Here is a 20,270-nt window from a genome sequence, read left to right as displayed (position 1 = left end):
TATTGGGAGTTCTTTAAAAATTAAAAGAAATAATATATGTTGTACTTGACATTTTTTTATACTACAAAATTAATTTTAATTTTTTCAAGCCACTTTAAAACTGTTAACTAATACCTTTGATTAACAAAGTTATTGCTTAATCTTTTCTTTCTACCTTTCGTAGTTTTAACATAATTATATTTATAAGAAATATTTTAAACTATATATACCGATAATAAAATGACAATATTTGGGGTCCTTTCAAATAAATAAAATAATATCTGTTGTACATTCCCATTTTTTGTGTATTAATAATATAGTGATGATTTATTGTTAAGCCACTTTAAAGTTGTTAACCTGCGTAGCCATTGCTTAATCTTAGGCTGCGTAACAGCTTCCAATGCGACTCCCTCTCTCCGAGTGTACCTGCTAATGCCACCCACCGCCCCCTTTGATTAGCCGTGTGTTGTTGAGTGCACCCAAGTTGCGAGAGGTGGCTGTATTGCATTACGTATACGTAATCAGCTTAGTTGCTGTCGCTTAATCAAATAATCATTGCCCGCTCCTTGCTCCCCAGCGCGACCTTCGACCCGGGGAAACCGAACCGAATCGTATCGAGTCGAATTGGAACTCCCCTGTCCTGGTGATAGCAATTGGTCCAAGGATCGACCGGTCGCCGCTCGTCAGTCCGGTGACAATTGAGCGATTAGTGTGTTTGGGGAGCCGGGGCACCAGCACCCATTACACAGGTGCTCCAAATAGGTCATGAGCGCCTTGCGGATGGGATTGAGTCACCTCCCATTAGTGGTAATGTCACCCAGTTCAGTTGGTCGCTCGAGTTACTTTGCCAAGCAGAAACAACCGAGCAGGCAAGGCCATCGTAAGTCATCACACTTCAAACTCCAAAATCAGAATTCAAACATTTTAGACCGAAACCTAAATTGAACTCCGGGTAAACTTGGTTTTCCAAGCATGGAAGATGATGGCTGGTCTTCAGATAAGGACTTTTACGAAGTCCTAATAACGACCCAGAAGATGTCAAGTAAGCTGGCCGACACATTGGGCAAGCCATCGGAGGCAGAGGCAAAAAGTAGGGATCAGGGGAAAAGCCTACAGGATGCGCCTTTCTTTCAACACATTCTGAGGATGGTGCAGACACGTCTTCTGGAGGAGACCCAGAGGTACGCCGCCATGCAGGCGGAGGTCCTCTCGACTCGGCATCGCTTGCTAGCCGACAAGGAACGCATCGAGAGGATTAGGGAGAAGCTGGGCTTCATCTGTACCATGAGCCAAGAGGCCAACCTGTGGATGGACAGCCTGGAGGTCAGCGAAGATAGCAATGTCAACCCCTAATCAGGGTGTTCTTCTTGGGGTCTAATATTTCAAGTTTTTTTTTGGGGAGTACAGAAAATAAATCAACAAAATATATGTGATTTCAAGTCGATCTTTTATTGGAAACTCAAGTTTGTCCACCATCACCTCCGAAAATTATATGATACTGTATTGTAGTAAATATATAAGTAAGCTAATTGCAAGTGTATATAATCAAAGAGAATATGATATATCCACTTATAAGCAAAGACCAGAGGATTATTCAAGTAAGAGATAAACATGGCATGACTTGCACCTTGTTTTTAGGGAATAATGTCAGGAATCATAATTATAAAGAAAATATTGTAGACAACAACTTGATATATGGCAAAGACCTATACAAGCCTTGGGTTCTCCATGAAACTTGAACCTCGGCTGATTCAAGCATTGTTTTAAATGGCAAATACCAGGAATTGTACGCCTCCTCTTTGATTATTGCAACTCTGACATTTTGCCAGCGGTTTCTGCCACTGACTCTGTTCCACCCTCCCAGTTTCATTTTTTTCCAAGGAGCTGCTGCTGCTGCTACTGCTACTGCTACTGCTGTTTTTTCAGCTGAAATTTGCTGCCGTTTGTCGGCCGCATTGTTCTTCTGGGAATTCGATTGCAGTCACTTTAGCCAACTTGTTTGTTCGACTGCCTATTTATAGTCTGTCATTTGAATGGCATTCCGGGCGGGCGGCTTGCCCACGCATCATTTAAAAGGTATGGGGGAATGTGACGATGGGGATGGAGATGGGGGTGCTCTCTATACGGACGAATATGGTATATCGTAAACACATTTCCCCTTACACGTGCGGACATTTTGTTTAGTTAGTCAATTTCAATAGCCGCCTGTGTATATGCGCGCATCGTAATTACATAATGATTTATTTTCGCATACAATTCGCTTGATTTGTTCTTTTTCCCTCTGTCTGCCCGAATCAGAATGTATTTACACTGATTGCGAGGCCATCGCATCGTAGGATCTTGGCGCACAGGAAAAAACAAGGTGCTAAACGCGACGATCGTGGATGGGGTTGGGATAAAAGGAAAGCTTGGGATCGCATCTGGAAAGCGCTTTGCTCTTTAGTGCCGGCGCACTCTAGTGGAATCGAAATTAATTTGATTTATTTATTAGCTGTCCGTTATTTGTTTATAAACAATAAAGGCCCGAAGAATGCGCATTTGAGGTTTATGAACATTCTCGTAGCGCCCAAAGCGAGCCGAAAGCCACACCACCAACAATTATTTTTATGGCAAATATTTATCTAACAGCATTTTGGGGGCGATGGGTGGTTTTTCGGTTTCGTGCGATTCGCCCGGGCTTTCGGCGGGGGCTGTCAAAGGCAAACAAAGGCATCGAAGGTTGTTAATGCTGAAATATTAATGTGCGTTAATTACCCGCAGACGGGGGGAAAAACTGGGAAAGTGGGAGGAGGTGGAAAAGTTTTCCAGAGGGGTCAAGGGGCAATCTGCATTGGCTCTTGGGATTTCCTGCTTTATCGCTCCTTTTCGTGCTTTAAAAATATCAACACTATTATCTGCAGTGGAATGGGTTAAATATAATGAAATGACATTAAAATTAAGCTTTTCCGGTATGAGATATATTTATTATAGTACCTATATATATTATACTTTATTATATTATATATATATATTATACTTTATTTTATCATATTATATGTTTTGTATATTATATATACATTTTTCTATAGAGCTAGTGGATAACTAAAATCCATCGAAATGCTTGAAAACTTAGGGCTGAGGTTTTTGTCATCTGGGGTCCATTATTACCACCAAGTCAAAGGTGGCAATTTAATTGCTTAGGAATTTCAGACATCTGCCTGGCATAGTACTGAATGTCATTGATTTTTTATAATTTTACACCAGCTGAACCACCTATGGGATATATACCATGTGTTCGGGATTCCTATAAATATTTTGCTGCTTTGTAAAAGTTTCCGCCAGTCGTGGATTTCTACGATTTTCCCAATAAAAAATGTAAGACCCCCTGCACTGTACATATGGTCACTAGAGAATGTTTAAAAATTAATAGCTCTGGGCTATAATGTAATCAAAGTCGAAAATCTCGGCCAACGGAGAGAAGGCAATTAAGCTAATAGAAATTCAAATTTAATTTGCCAGTTTATGGACGATGTAGTGAGTATATAAAATCGAGGGAGATGGAGATGTGTTTGCCTCGTTGGTACACAAGAATCGCCTTTGAGTCCATTTGTTCTGGTCCGAAGACTACGCATTTTGTTTGTTATTTTGATGAAGTGATGTTGCTGCCATTGTTCCTCGGTCTGTTATTGTTATTGTTCACTTATTTTTACCCATTTGCGATTGCCAAGGTGACCAGCGAAAAGGTTAAACGCATCGTATTACACGTGCGGTGCGAAAACATTGAAGATCAAATTAAATAAATGTAAGCCTGGAGAAGTGGATACATTCCAGATTTTGCTAGAACTTTCCAGCTTTGCAATATATTTTTTATAAAACTAGTTGTAACATGCTTTATTATGAAGCATATTTATTAGATAAACAGGAAAACCATCGCCAAAGGAAAATCCAGTTAAAGTTGACAGTTTTCTTCAAAGAAAAGCGGGCGAAGGAAAGGTCAAAGAGAGAAGCGTGGAAATAAGTAAATATAATCAAATTTGGAGTTAATGAGCGACCCGGAAATCATTTTCAGCACCATCAACAGGGAAAAACCAAAACAGAACCATAACTGTAGCATAAATTTAGGGGAAAATTCTAAGGGAATTCCAGGCGACGATTTTTTATTTCGGTTCCTCGTCATCTGTTTTTCGCTTCCAGCAGGACAACGAACTTTCCGTGGGAATAGTCGGAAAAACCAAGGAGGTGGGCAGTGAAAATTAAGTGGAGTGGGCGGAAGCGGGAGCGGGCGACCAACGGCAAACAGAGAAAGCAGGGAAAGCATCCAAATATTTTGGCTTGGTCAATATTGAGTTGAAAATGAATGCCAAGCGCCTCTACCTCCCCTAAAAATGGACGGCACAATGGTGTTAGCTTTGTTCATTGGCAAAAAATATATAAATATATATGTACAAAAATAAAACAGAAAACTAAGAGCGGAAAAGTTTCCACAAAGCGTTCAGCAAAGCCATCATCAATTTGAAATGCTCAAATGACGGAGAACTTGCTTCAGCCAACACATTCGCGTGTACAAATATATACCTATGGAATATAAGCCCCGGTTCAATGACCCTTTTCGCCATATTAAATGGCAAGCAATTGAGCTGCTAAGCTCGCGAAATGAAAACCAAATCGAATTGAACAAGTCAAAGTGTGACCAAACTCGTAAATACTTATGTGCCTATAGAAAAATTCCTAAAAATAATCACGAGTTCAATACCTGTATTTTCTGGTTTAAATAAACAGTAATTTAGCTACTTAAACCAACATAGTGATTTTCGTTTGCTAATAAATTCTATATACAATTTCACAGAATTTAGTCACTTAAAGTGTGACCAGACTTGTCATTTTAATAATTGTCAATCAGGTCATTGTGTAAATAGATATAATGTTTATAGAAATCAAATTAAATCATTGTTTATACTTTTCAAAAGTGCCTAAACCCTTTCTCAAAGGCCACAGGACTTTAACCGATCCGATAATTTGCTACTCAAAACGCCTGTCCAGGGGGTTAGAAAAAAGGAAACGCCAGGAAGCGGGGGAAACCAATGACAAATAATTAATTGCGCACACTTTGACGGGACGGGAGGTCCTCGTCTGTCTGCCTGTCAGTCAGCCCTCCGCCTCGTCCTCGTCCTGTGTGGAATCCTGTATCCATTTATAAACAGCACACAAATATGTCTGATGTGCGAGAGGAGGCTTAGTGGAGACGGGCACGGAGATGGGCATCGAGCTCATTCTTCGGCCCGGCACCAATTAACTTGGGCGTATTGTGTAAATAATGTGTTGGACATGGTTACACATTCATGTGCCGGCCATAGACACGTCGTTGGCATCGTCATCTCCGGATCCCGAAGACCGCCGGAGGATCCACGGGGGCTGCCCAAACACCCCCCGAGCACCCCGGGCAGCTATACGATTTTGATTGCACTTGGCGCTCTAATTGAAGACCCAGACAGGGCCGGAGATGTCCCACCTCCGAAACGGGGCCGTTGACATTGATCCATTCCGATTAGACGTTGAATTCTGATGCCTTCGATGCTTGTTGGTAATTGCCATCAAATCGAGGAATAAAAAGCCAGAAAGGAAAAGGCTACAATGTGACAGCACTGGGGAAAAAGCAAAAACTCTTTCATATTATAAAATAAATAATTCGAACTTGAAAGGGCATTAAAGAAAATGTAACCATCATTTGTATGACACAATAACAATTTAGAAATCGTAAGGTACTTATAGCTATGCATTTCCATAATATTATTAAATTAAATTGGTAGACCAATAACAGAGCAAAATGGTAAATCGCATGAAATTAGTGTGAAACATACCATTTCACAGCTCAAGTCGATTGATTTTCATTCCAGGAAATTTGTTCTATTTTATATTTGCGTTAAATTATCGGAAATATATTTCCCCACATTATTTGCGTCCGAAAACAGTTCCAAGAAGTGCACATCTTTAGTCAGTTAGGTGGCATTAGATTCCGGGAAATGGTTTTCCAAGAAACCTCTGGGGCTTTCATTACTACACCTATTTTTGCGAGTGTAGGGCGAAGCCAAGTGGCGGACTGACTTGTGTGCCATGCATGTGACGGCAGCTCAGCAGGATATTTTGTAAATCATTAGTCAACAAAATGGTGGCGATGGTGTGTGTGTCTTCGTGTGACTTTCCTGGTACACTTGCCAGTGTGAGTGTGAGTGACGCCATTATTCTCTGCCCCCATTTTATACCGCCCTGTCGCAGAGCCCCGATCTCGTGGGTTTATATGCCACATTCCTAGTCTGATGAGATGCGCCGCCTGCGCAAGATTGCCCCGAGTTTCGCTGCTTTGAGTGCAGTCTGCCACCGATGTCATCAGCATTACGAGTGGGTGGTTCTAGGGTGGTTCAAGGGTGGTCCTTGGCGGTGCTGAAGGTGCCAAATGCCACACAAGTCCAGTCAACTCAGTCACCAATCATCCGCCACCCATATTAGACCCGTTCCGGCAGTCCAGATCAAAGATTTTTCTCTCTTTAGGACACCCCAAACATACATAAATGTAATCCAAAATAAACCAAAATTCTATTTATCTTACTAAATTTGGCTCTTTCCCTAGTGTTGGTCAGGGAAAAAAACCTCTTAATATTTAAAAAATAACAAAAATACTAAGAGAATACTAGTAAAAATACCAAATAACACCAACATTAAATACTAACTTCAAAATATTTAGTTTAAAAAACTCTTAAAGTCCTTTATATATATACCTTTATGATTTTCTCAGTGCATTTATTAAAATTTGTTTCTGTTTGGCCAATAATTGGCTATGAAACCTATTTCGAATCCTCGGTCAAGTGGAAAAGTAGTTTATTCGCTGGAAAGTTCGAGCAATATCTCAGTGCACAAATTGCGTGGCGAGAGTTCAGTCAGAGGGAAAGTCTTGCTAAAGGCATGAAAATGGTGAAAAGTTTCAGATGGAGGTGAAAGTTAGACGGGTTGGGGGGGGGGGGGGGGGGGTGGCAAGTTGGGTGGCAAAACTGGGCGTAGGTCAGGAGGAGGGGAGGGGGCGTGGTCTCCCTTTTTTTGGCTGGTGGCGCGGCTAATGACGCCAACATTAGGCGGACGTTTAATGTATGTGCACGTAGTCAGGTCCATTCCACACACTGTCTCGCCTCCCCTCTTGCTCTTGCTCTTGCCCTGTGTGGCCATCACTTTCTCCCGCTTTCTCCCTGGCCCGCACACTTACGCACGCATGAAAGTCAAGGCAGACAACGTCAGATGCTCGAGCATTGCATTACATAAGCGACGCAAAACTGTATGCTACACTTTTTGATGGCCACCCATCCATCTGTCTGTGTGTGCAGGCGCGCGCGCGTGTGTGCGTGTGTTATTTCTGGCCATGGAAAACACTGAGGAAAACGGGCAGGGGGAAAGGGACAGCGGTTGAGGGTCGACAAGGATACGCACGGCACGCCACTCAAAAGCCATAAGCCCGGCAAATTAACATGCCCAAATTATGACAAAAGGAAAACGAGGCTAAAACAAAGGCCCCGAAAAACTAAGGCTGCATAAATGTGGCAGGGGGAGGAGGTGGGCGGAGACCGGAAAAGGCAAAAGTGAGATTAGAAAACTTTCCGGTTAATAACACTTCCCAAATACTCTGCCAAAAAGTTGCTCCAACTTGATAGCGACGGCCAACTATCGTTTTGTCAATGATAGTTTCACATTAATCATTGTAACTACCAAAGTATTTAAGTTTATTAGGGCCCTTAGCTGTAATACTATCAACTTAATTAATACAGATACAGATGGATACATGTAGAAATCCTATTCTTTAAGAATGAAAACAATAAACTGCTTGGAAATATTATAAAAATTCGAATAGATCTTACTCAGCATTTAGAATCCCCCTTTTTTTGGGGTCTATTTCCCAAATTTTTTAAATTCCATAAAGAACAAAGAAATCACCGAAATCATAGAGCCACTTAATGGCTCTTGGTGGGTCATTAAAATCAGTTTAACCCCCTTTTTTGGTGCTGATTTTTGAGGTTGCGGGAGCTTCAAGTGCAGATTACTCATACGCCCCGTGAGTCGAGGGGAAAACTGAGCATGAAAGTGAAACTCAAATTGAAACTGACTCACCAGAGCACCCGCACACGACATATAGCTGTCATAATCAGGGATGCGGACACGGTGGCCAACAAAACATCAACTGGAACATAATGGCCAAGTTTCGGCAGGGCAGGGCGATCAAGCCCCTTTAAAAAAGAAGGTACATGGAACCGCAGTCGCCGTAGTCATAGTTTAATATCCATTTAACATGCTCGTGTTGCTGCCTCTGCCGGGCACTGCGCGAAAAAATGTCTAAGGGTTAAACACATCTGCTTTTCGGCAATGTAAATATAACCCCTTGTTGTTTATTTATTTGTTTATTTCAATAAGCAGCGGAGCGTGTTTGTTTACCAAATTCACCATAATCGATGGTAAATTCTGTAGTTTACATTACTCAATGCTCTGAAATTTATGCACTTTGATTTTGCCATTGCATCGGGAATAAATAATGTGTTTTAAAAATACGGAATAATTTAGAAAACTAAAAAATAGCTCGTTAGAACATATTATTACTCTTTAAGATTTCTTTCAGTGCTCTTGGTAAGTCGGGGAAAATTCCCAAAGTGATTATATTAATACAACATGAGCCACAAGTGTGTTGCATACATTGAGGCGTGCCGACTTGAATCCATGACAAAACTTTTGGCCCACTCTATGTGTATCTGTATCTGTATCTTTTGCTGTAGCTGTAGCTGTAGCTGTATCTGTGTGGGTGTGGTGTATCTGTGTGCGTGTGTGCCATTCATGGCATATGAAATATACATAAACCAACGGAGCCAACGAACCAGCTCTAATAATAATAAAATAATAAAAACCAAAACAAACTTTTCACCAACTCAAAAGTTGGGGGTGTTTCGCCCAAGGAGCTGGAAAAAGTCGTTCCACATAGCTGAAACTTTAAAACTTCGATTGCACACTCAATTGTGGGATAATACTTTGAGTTTTTTGGTGAAAACTAAAGGGATAAACTCTAATAATTAAGTAAGTATGTGACACTTTTTTCGGGGTAATTTACTAATAATTTTAAAATACTTTACTTACCGCAGCATTTAGTTCGAAGCGGTGGGCGTGGTTTAAAGATTTAACTGTAAGGAGAAGAAAATACATATATTATTTATAATTTAAAATCTGAATAGCTTGCAGAAGGCTTGCTTCGCAACATAATATCCACATATTTCAAGTCCCCTGGCTGCTGCTGCAGTTTTGGCCTTAATTTTCCAAATCAAACAAAATAAAGCAAGAGAATGGAAAGACGAGCACCCACACGAGCACAAGTGAAATGCTTTCTTCTGCCGCCTGTGTGCCTGTGTGTGTGAAGGTCATCCATGTTGCATCTCCAAATGATGCCACCACCCACACACCAAGATAATAATAAAAAAAAATAACCACACACGTGCGCGGCGGTGCCTAATGAACTAAATTTCCATTTTTCTGTGCACTGTGCAGTATAATTATTAAAGTAAAATAATAAATAATATATATATAATATAAATATAGGTTAATTATTACATTTTGTAAACTAGAAAATATCTTTACACTATTTTTTATTATTAAATGAATACAAATTTGTTCAACAAAATTATAAATAAATTATTTAGCTATGTTAAAAATACTCAAAAAATTAATTTAATTTTTGAAAACTGCAGAAAACATTTCCAGTGTATTAATCTTGATGCCGTGTATTTGCTTTGCCGCTCCTCCGGCTGCCAGAACCCCTTTCTCTGCCCCGCCCCCCCAAAAACCACCCACTGCCTTGCCCTTGCCTTGGAAAATCCAAAATAAAAGCACGGGAAAAAGAAGGAAACTCAGCTGGCGTTCCCTGCTCGCTGTTTATCTCGCTCGCTGTGCACATTAACCTCTTTGTTAATCATTTACAAACAAATGCAAATAAAATAAAATACAGCAGCCCAGGTGGGCGGCGGCGGGGGGCGTGGCGGGGCAAAGGTAACGCAGGCGGCAGAGGCAGCGAGCGGCGATGAAGACGACGGCTATGCAAATAAAAAAGCTGGCAAATGAGCAGCGAAATTGCAAAAGGGGCAGGCCGTAGTGGGGGCGCAAGGGGGAAAATCCGGGGGTTACGGCCTGGGATAAGCTCTCGAGCTTTACGGCATACACAAAAATACGGGGCGGTGCCACGCCCACACAGGATTTCGGTTAAGTACACGGGGAAAAAGAAAGGAAATTGAAAATATTTCAATAACTAATTAATGCATAAATAAAGGTTTTTTTTTAAATATAAATAAATTGCGAATTTTATTTTATTTTTAATATATTTATTTTATTTTTTTGTTTATAATATATATTTCATATTTTATTTTTTTATAACAAATATAAATCGTTAAGAATCTCATTAAAAAAAGAAATTTCATTAAAAGTCAACCGATTTTTTTAAAATTTTTTTTTGCATATTTTCTAGCACCCCATTATTTCATAACACATAGTTTATTAACATATTTAAAATTTAAATATTTTTAAAAAATAATTTTTGTAAACCCTAATATTTTTTTAGATTTATTACTTTTCGGTTATAGTTGAATATATTAATTAAGACCTACAAAACATCTCCCTACTTTAACACGTATTTTTTGGCTTTGCACATTTCTCTCCGTGTAGATTCCCTTAGTTTTCCTGGACATTCAAAAAATGATTCCACAGTTGAAAAATTCATCTCGAATCGCTGAATAATTCAGCGAAACTTTTGTGACTCTTTTCACTGCAAATTGCATTTCGGTCTGGTCAAAAACCAGAGCTCAGAGCTCCTGTGTTGACTTTTCAGCAAACTTTAATCAACGGCGGCGCGGGGTGAAAGGGGATTTTCCATGGCGTTCCAATTTCCCAGCTGCTTTCATATGCAAAAGATACTCGACTTTATGCTGCCGCTGCCACTGCCGCTGCTGCTGCTGCTGCTCGGCTTGTTCATAATTAGTTTGATGATGTTTGCAGTCAACCTACTTCCTCTCCGTCACTCCCTTTGCCACTTTCTTCGCCTCCTCGGCTTTTCCCCGCCCCCTGATCGCCCATTCCAGCCCTCACTTCCCGGGCTTCCCTTGGTTTAGTGCGTTTCCAAGGCTCTGAAAAGCATTCATTCGGCCGCCCTAATGATATTTTAATTAAAACTATGCCATATTTTCAGGAAAGCAGCGGGTAAATACCCCTTTTTAGCATTGCGAAATTCTCCTGAATATAAATAATACAAATTTGAAAACCTTTGCCTTTTTGGGAAAATCTAATCACCTTTAAAAATTTGTTTTATAAAAGTTCCCAAATACCATTCAGCTATATCTAAGGGGTACTAAAAAATGTGTACCCTTGTAAATAGCCACCCAGGTACTTCCCTGTCCGCTGGTCAATTGGTCATTCAGTCACACAGTCACTCAGTCCCTTTGCCACTTCGTCAGTTGGTCAATCAAGCGAAAGCAGCGGTCTGGGGGGAAAACCTTTTGGCTTTTCACGCAACACGGCTGCTTTAATAAAATTGTTCACTTTTCCCCTGCCGTCGGCTGTGTGTGTGTGTGTTGGTGTGTGTTGTTGGGCCTGATTCGATTTTCGTTGATTTCCCAGAAAATTCCACATTTTCCACCGCCCCCGCTTTTCCAAGACGTTGCCTGTGGGTCTGTGGGTTTGTTGAATTTATTCGCCAGCCTCCTTGTTGCGGCGGCAATCTTTGATCAAATCGAAAGCGAGAGCCAAAGCCATGAGATACTCCTGGCGGCAGAACACCTTGAGATACTTTCGCTTCAAGTGCTACTTGTATCTCTCGGATAAACACGGTGAGAAGCAGTAATTACGATATGCACTTAGGCATCTATCAGTGCCCAGGCATTGACACGGCCTTAACACGACTTCAACGGCTTAATTAAGCCAAGATAAATAATCACAGCTATCAGGCATGGATTTATCTTAAGCACGTAATGCGGTGTGTACTACAAATGGCAGTATTTCGAATAGAAATACTTGGCCTAAATTTACAAATTCAACCACAACTTTATAGGACATTTTGTCCCTGCAAATGCGCTGTGTAACCACAGTTGCAAGCTGCAAAGTGCAGGAAATTCCATCTGTCAGATGTAAATGTATCCGCGAGTATCCCCGGGTCCTATCTAATCTTCCCTGCCATGTATCCGCCGCCGTTTGTGTGCCAGGTAATTGCCCAGCCGGAAAAAAAGCATGCTACCCACGACAGGCAACTCCATTCCCTAAGCATTTGCAGCCCAGCCATTTTTTGCCCCCATCTTCGCTGATATCATGTCCCGTCCAGCAAACCTTTATCAAGACACGCAAAAAAATCGAAACAGTTTAATTTAGTAAGATGTACAAATATTATTTGTATTATTTTACAACTAAGAACACTAGAATCTTCAATTTAAGGCGCTGATTCGATTAAAACGTAATTATTCTGAAGAATTCGCTTTGCAGACATTTTTTATTACACTCAATACCACTTATATATTATATTAAAATAATAAAATATAACATTGGGGTATTAAAGTAACTAAAATTTTATTTAATTTATTTTTGAAAAAATTGTAAATAAAAATACTGGAATCTCTATTTTAAGGCGCTGATTCGATTAAAACGTAATTATTCCGAAGAATTCGCGTTTTAGACATTTTTATTAGAAACAATACCATATTTATAATGTATGAACAAAATAATATACAATATTTGAACATTAAAGTCATTAAAATTTTTTTGGAATTAATTTGTAAAAACTTGTAAATAAAAATACTAGAATCTTTGTTTATAGGCGCTGAATTCTGAAGAATTCGCGTTTTAGAAAGTTTTTATTAGACTCAAATCCATTTATATACTATTTGGTCATAATAACATATAACATTTGAAAACTAAAGTAATATAATCTTAAATTCTAAGCGCTGATTCGTTTGAAACGCAAGTGACTGAAGAATTCGCGTTTTTCGTAAAAATTAATTAAAACGCGTACTTTCTTCTTTAAAAAACTGGTGTCCTAACTCCTAGAAGACCCTATCTTGGATCTTAAAGTCCTGTGAAAATCCCCCAAACTATTGTGCCGTTTTTTCTCGCAGTGGAGCGTCGGGCGTCGCGACGTCCATGCTGTCAACGCCATGCCTCCTAACGGTTTATTTGCAAAGCGTTCAAACTGTCAAAATGGCGTGCGGTGCGCGCTGGCCATAAAAAAGAAACCCCAAACCAAAACCCCAAAACAGAAACAGAAACTGAGCGAGCGGAGGAAAACTGGAATGGGAACGGCAATGGCAACGACGTCAGTGAGTCAATAATGTAATTTTCTCGTTTGATATTTCGACTACACACACACACACACACACCACCGAGTAGTGGGAAATGAACGAGGAAATGAGTTGAAGGCGAGCCATTAAATGAACCCAGCAGCATTCCCCGAAAGCCAGCCAAACGAGGTTAAAGGTCGCCAGAAGAGCCGCAAAACAAATGCAGCCAGCCAGGCCAAGCATCAATCTCAAGGAATGCTGTTCAAATTTCCCTGTAGGAACTAGCATTCTGCATAGCAGCCTCTTAAATATATAGTAGACGGCTCTGAAAACTCTATCAATCAGTGCCTATAACATGCACACACCTACATCGAAGTAAAGGTTTAAAACAGTTTCAGAAAAATTTCCATTTACACTTAAATATTTCGGCTTGTTTTGAATATCAACAGATTTCCAACATATAACACTGCTTTATCGCGGGGTTTGCTTCAATAAACCCATCTCAGGATAGGTCAACATGTCGTCAACAAAACCATCCCATGATCCCGACCCGCAGGCGAGTTCGCGAGACTGTCAGGGATTGCAGGATCTGGAGGAGCTGTATCCCATCGATAAGGCGACGCCCAGTCAGTCGATGAGTTCCTCCTGGCGCGTCATGGACCAGGAGTTGGAGGAGGGAATGGGTAAGCTAGTCGGTCAACTTTACAGCAATTATTCATAAAAAAAATGTTCAATTTTTCAATATCGATCATGCACTGTTGTTATCGATAACACTATCCGATATTTCTGAACGTTACGCATCCTTAGGTGAGCTGCAGCGCATGTTCGATCGTCTGGCAGTGCCACCATCTCCGGGAAGAGAACAGCCCACCCATGGTCGTCGCAATCTCAACAGATCCAATTCGATATTCTACGGCTCGAGGGAGAGCCCACTGCCGGCGGGCAAAAGATCAAGGGGACAGATTAAGAAGACCCATACACGTAATCCCATCCTGAATCCCGATGAAAGTGATGCGGAACTCGAGGAAAAAGGACAGCAGGCGGTGCAGGTTTTCGACGAACAGGCTGTGGATCTGCCGGACGAGCAGCCAATGGATGTGCAAAACCGTCTGCTGGCCATCAGGTTCTTTAATCTCATGTTGGGGAAGCTCTGGCGCCGTCGCAGAGCCGAAGTCTGCGAACTTCACACCCTGGTACGCAAGTACCAGGCTCACGTGAGTTAAGCACTACTTCCTTAATATATATTTGAACTTGATATGTTGAAAACATGAAAATATTTGTATCGATATTTATCGATATTACATCGATTATCATATTAATTTCAATTTGTATCTATATTAATATGACATAATATACCTAATATTAGTTATTTAAAACTCAGTTTAGTCAAGTTTAAACAATTAGTAGGTGAAATATGGAACCTCATTACAATGCTAACCAATGCATTCCCTAGGCCGCTCGCACCCAAACCGAGCTCTTCACCCGGAACCAAATGATCTGCTTGGAGCAGCGTCGCGGCGAACAGCTGAGCCACCAGCTGAAGAGGGCCATCAGTCGCGCCCGCGTCTCCATGGAGAGCTGCACCGAACTGGACAAGGAACTGAAGCAGTCGCGCACCCGGGAGGCCGCGCTGCACCAGGAACTGGCCGCCAAGTCGCAGGAGTGCGAGTACTGCTCCGAGATGCTGAGCGCCTGCCGCTCCGAGATGTTCCGCGAGCTGGCCAAGTACCGGGAGGGAGCCACCGAGTTGGCCAAACAGCAGAGGCGAGCCCTCGAACTGGAGCGCGAGAATGCCCAACTGGAGGACCAGCTGCTCACCATAAAGGATAGGTTTCTGCTGCAGCACGACCAGATGTCGGTGGCCCTGGGCGAGAAGCAGCAGCAGCTGGACAGCGCCTACGAGACCCTGAAGCAATGCGAGCAGGAACTGGCCAAGCTGGAGTTGTGAGTTCTCAGACCATTTGATACTATTTAAATTATATATTTTTTTACCTATTTTTACTATTTCTATATATTTCTACTATTGTACTATAGTATCTCTACCTATCTCTATATGATGTATGTTATATCATATGTATGATGTATGTTATATCATATACCTTCTCTTTGAAACACAATTTTTGGACTCCTTTCGGAATATCTATTGTAAAATCCTTAAGAAATTCTGCTTGAAATTTAGTATCATATATATAGTATGGTTATGGTTCCAACCTTAAGTTTTCTTATATCTATGTTTAATTTCAACCCTGTTTTCATGGTATGATCCCCACTTTCAGAATAAATATTGTAAAATCCATTCGAGTTTCGGTTTTAAATTTAGGTTTTTATAGATAGTAAGGTTAGTTCTGACCTTAGGTTTTCTATATCTATACTAAACATAAATTTTGGACTACTTTAAGAATGAATTTTGTAAAATCCTTTAGAATTTCGGCTTGAAATTTAGTTTATATACAAAGTATGATATGTTCTAACCATAGGATTTCCTATATCTATGTTCAATGTTGTACAACCCTGTTTTCATGTTATGATCCCCGCTTTCAGAATGAATACTGTAAAATCCTTTAGAATTTCGACTTATAATTTGGTTATATATATATATAGTATGGTTAGTTCTAACGTTAGGTTTTCTTATAACTATATTCAACTATTGACAACCCTGTTTTTCCCCTATGATCTCCAATTCTCCCCCAGGAAGTACAACGAGGCCCTGCGTCAGAACGAGATCGATGTGGAGTTGCAGAAGGAGATCTCGAGGCTGAAGAGGAACATGGGCGTGGCCAGCTGCCTGATCTTCTACCTGTCGGCCCACAAGTGGGGCAGCTTCCAGGGTTGCCTCTACCACCTGGTGGCCGGAGCCCTCGACTGCCTGGCGCCCTCGTTTTCCACTCCCCCGATGGCGGACAACACGCTCCGCATCACGCTGGCCGCCGTCTTCCTGCTCTTTGCCATGCACTAAATTGACCCGATGAAGCGATACGGACACCGAACGGACACTTTTAGGGTTGCCAGGGTTGACCAAGTGTCCGATAGTCGGGCAATGGGGCTGCGGGATCTCGTGAGAACATTTAGGACACGCGAACACAAATTTGTTGCACACGCATATTAGATGTATTTTCGTTTTTTTTTTAATTCGTCGCAGTATATCTCTAAAAAAAATTAAAATAAAAATTTTCCCCTAGCCTCAGAGTCTGACATGAGTTTCTATAGCGATGTATACGATTTTGGGATAGTAAATAAAATGAAGTTGGGCTGCTATTCATAGGAACTGTGTTCTGACACAGCCAACTTGGTTGCGTGCACGTCCACGGCCCATTTGTATTTTCCACCTCAATTGATTGCAATACCTGAATGTGACTGTCCAAATCCATTATTATTTGGCCTGCGGTCGACCGCGAAGCACACATTTCATTCTAATTTCGAAATGGTGCTCAAACACGATTGACAGTTCGTTAGTGAATTACTGGTCAGGGCATTCAGCCAGTCTGGCTATAACAATGAATCAAGTATTAATCCAGCAGTTCTCCAAAGAGCAGAACTTTTGCAGAAATATCTATTATAATTTATATCTCTCTGGTTTTTATGGTGTTATGGCCTGCCGATAGCGAGTCCATAAACCAAAAAAATTGCAAAATAATTACCCCGGCCGTTGAATGGTAAATAAAACTCTATAAAACGATTTTATGATGGGTAATTCCATCTTTTTCGACCCATTCGAGGGCCCAATGTCATCCGGATTGCCGCGTTGCTGAATCGCTGACTCAAATCAAGCGAGGTGAACTGAGTCGGGAGCACAAAGGCCTTAACTCGATAAGTGCATAATACAATGCGACCCGTAATTGTCGCCCTGGGTGTGAAAGTGCTGTCTATAGGGTGTCCCGGAGCACCGGAGCACCGGAGCTTCAGGGTTTTGTAGTTCGATTCGACGGATATAAACAAAAACACTCCAAGCTCTATATATAGAGCGATGCTCTAGATCCCCAGAAAAGTGGGTGGTGAGGGGATGATATCGTGTTTGGCCTTCCAGCGCTTTATCTGCGAACCGGTAATCCTCGGCGATTTTTGATAATTTACGATAATTCAAGTTTATTTACTGCATACAAGACCATAAATTGTTACCAAGCCATTTCCATGCGAGAGATAAGGATATTTCCGGAACTGGCCCTACACACAGACATTATCTATTGCAGAACGGGCCTATCGAAAGCCTTTCAAATCCTGGATTGGGTTTCCTGGGATCCCCAATATAACAAAGTGTTAAAAGTAATCCTCCGAAAAAAGTCACTTGCATGATGCGGAAAAAGCTAGTTAATAATAATCTTATGAGTCAAGGGATGAGTTTTGAGCTTTGAAATTCCCAGAATTATAAAAGTGACTTTGGGTTGAGTTTAAATTTGGCTACCAGAGAATTTTAACACTTTTTAAGCACCGTAAAAAAATGTTATTTTTTTTTACAATTAATTAATAACAGTAAAATAAAAAGCAAATTCCCAGAATTATTAAATTTTGCTACCAGAAAATTCTAACACTTTTTCTGCACGGTAAAAAATTTGTATATCTTTTTTAAAGGTTCAAAATAATGCAAGTCAATTAAAAAGAAAATTCCCAGAATTATAGAAGTGATTTTAGGTTGAATTTTAATTTTGCTGCCAGAGAATTTTAACACTTTTTATGCTCTGTTAAAAATTTGTATATTTTGTAAAGTAAAATTAAAAATAATAAAAATAAAATTCCCAGAAATATAAAAAAAAAAGTTAACTTTTTCTACACCGTAAGAATTAGTTCTATTTTTTGAGGTTAAAACTAATACAATTTATTGAATTTAATTTATATAAGAGAATTTAAAAAAATATGAGAATTTTTTAACTTAACTTTTTTAACACCGTAAAAAATTGTCCTTTTTTTGAGGTTTAACTAATACAATTTCCAAACCCTTCTTCGAGTGTACTCATCGTAGTTGTTGCCGCTCTCTCGAGTGTTTAACTTACGTATTTAATTAATTGGCTTCGGCTGCTGCTCTCGCCGTTTTGTTTTTGTTACCTGTGTGCTTTGTTTGCTATTTCTGTTTATTTATATTTGTTTGCCTTTTCCCGCCTTGCGAATTTCAGTTTGAAGAGCACTGCTCGATTTACAGTTTGATCAGTCGGCTTGCTCTCCGCCTCCTGCGCTCTCACGCCTTTCTCTGCCGCCCTCACTCTCGCTCTCTTTCTCCTCTCACAACAGGTGACAGCCGAACGTTTTTCGTTGCACTTTTGTGGTATTCATCACTTTGCACAGAATAAAAGCCATTGCAGAATAAACGCCGATCGAAATCGCAATGAAAATTCGCACAGAAGAAAGAAAACAAAAAGAGGGGGGAGCACGGTGGCAAAACTTAACCTGTGCGAAACCAAACGAAACTGAAACCAAAACCAAAACGAAACCGCGAAACACGTTGCTTTCTCCCTCCGTCACTCTCTCCTCTCGCGCTCTGCCCGTTCTCCCCCGTTTATCGCGGATTGTTCTGTGCGAGCGGAGCGGACTAACGGGAAAAGCTCCGGCGGACGACCACTGACCAACTGAGAACGGAGAGCCAGCGACGGAGAGCTAGGCATCCGAGGCGGAGAGGGTTTATCTCAAGTACGGTGGGGCCCCGGCGAGAAGTACCAGTTGGCAAGAGTGGTACTTGAAAATTTACAGGAGTGTAAACACATAGGACTTTGCAAAATACAAAAATATTTACATTTTTTACACATATCACTCATACGACACGTAGGCCCATTAGCATTTAGTTTTAAATGATCATTTGCCCATTTCTTGCTTTCTCAAGGTATAGATTTTTTTGGAATATTTATTGAAATTGCAAAAAGCTGGGAGCTCTACGCCGCATAAATGAACCAAACTTTTGGTCAGAGGCAACAGTGCGTATGATTAATAAACTTTGAAGCATAAGCTTTGATTTTAGAAAACAATATGGTAGAAGCAGTAGAAATTAAAATAAAATGTTAAGTTTAAATTTAAATTCCCTTATTCTTTGATCAGTGACTACTGTACCGGCTCTGCTCTGTGTTGCATATCCTCTCCCTCGCTCCCTTGCTCCCTAACTCCCTGTCCCCATCTCTCTCCCTCTGTTTGCGTGGGTGCCGATCGTGCGAGCGGGAGAGCGCGTGCAAATATGATTATTGTTCTTTCGCCTGCCCACCGCTCTCTCCCTCTCCCTGCCACCCACCGTAAGTGCGTTTGTGTTTGTGCGATGAGTGTGCGACGGCGGTCGCTGTAACGGTTTGTTTGTTATTTTGTTATGATAGCTTTATTGCACAATCCCATGCCACCCACCGCCCACCGCCCATCAGCCCCGCCTCTTCTGCTCGGTTGCAGGGCAAACAAACAAAAGGAAATGGGGGGGGGGGGGGGATGTAAGAGAGAGGGAGAGAAGAAAGCTTCTGATCGCCACACTTGCCACAAAAAGTACGCCACTGCAGTACAGTAAAACCACGGTAATGCAACGGCAATTCACAGTGAAAAAGGGGAGAACGAATGGGAATTTTTATATGCAAATCAAATAATTTTTGTAAGAAACTCAGCTTTCAGATGTGACTCATTGATGATTATTATCGCCTTATAAAAAAATTTTAGGAATTTTTTTATTTACACTGGTGACTGACTGGTAATTTGAATCTACATTTCTTGTTGAACAGTAAATCAGATTTATAATCAAGTGTTTATTTAAGCATTACCGTGAAGATTCGTTGTTGAATTAGAATTTTTTTTCGACTTTATAATTTTATATAATATTTACGAATTTTTTTTACACGAAAGCTATTACTCATTTGAATGACTGTTAATTAGCATTTATACTTCTTGTTGAACAATTTAATCAGATTAAAATATTTAATAGTGAGTCATTCTTAAATTTCATATCAAACCGCTGTGGTACTACGTTAATGGCAAATAATTTTTTTTTTAAATAAAAACACATTTTAATCTGGAAATAATTTAAAAATAAAAACA

The 20,270-nt window shown here is 40.6% G+C and overlaps 2 protein-coding genes across 5 annotated transcripts in view; one reads left to right on the top strand and one right to left on the bottom strand.

Moving 5' to 3' along the window:
• Positions 1-20,270, bottom strand: part of LOC108021952 (1-phosphatidylinositol 4,5-bisphosphate phosphodiesterase) — a 54,106-nt gene that overhangs the window by 31,316 nt on the left and 2,520 nt on the right. For 2 of the 4 annotated variants that reach the window (XM_017090779.3, XM_017090780.3), the window contains exon 2: positions 9,118-9,161. The gene's annotated coding sequence lies outside the window, so the exon portion shown is untranslated. Of the gene's footprint in view, positions 1-9,117; positions 9,162-18,268; positions 18,807-20,270 lie in introns of those variants that run through there. The other 2 variants (XM_044093627.2, XM_044093628.2) reach the window with 2 other exon arrangements.
• On the top strand, positions 13,615-16,469 carry LOC108021954 (uncharacterized). Its single transcript, XM_017090783.3, has 4 exons — positions 13,615-13,966; positions 14,091-14,497; positions 14,737-15,227; positions 15,975-16,469. Exons 1-4 carry the CDS (start codon positions 13,801-13,803, stop codon positions 16,237-16,239), a joined length of 1,329 nt encoding a protein of 442 aa, XP_016946272.2. The 5' UTR covers positions 13,615-13,800; the 3' UTR covers positions 16,240-16,469.

This window comes from Drosophila biarmipes, chromosome X (assembly GCF_025231255.1).
Source record: "Drosophila biarmipes strain raj3 chromosome X, RU_DBia_V1.1, whole genome shotgun sequence".
Lineage (NCBI taxonomy): Eukaryota > Metazoa > Arthropoda > Insecta > Diptera > Drosophilidae > Drosophila > Drosophila biarmipes.
Note: the sequence above shows the minus strand (reverse complement) of the source record. Positions and strands in the feature narration are given on the sequence as shown.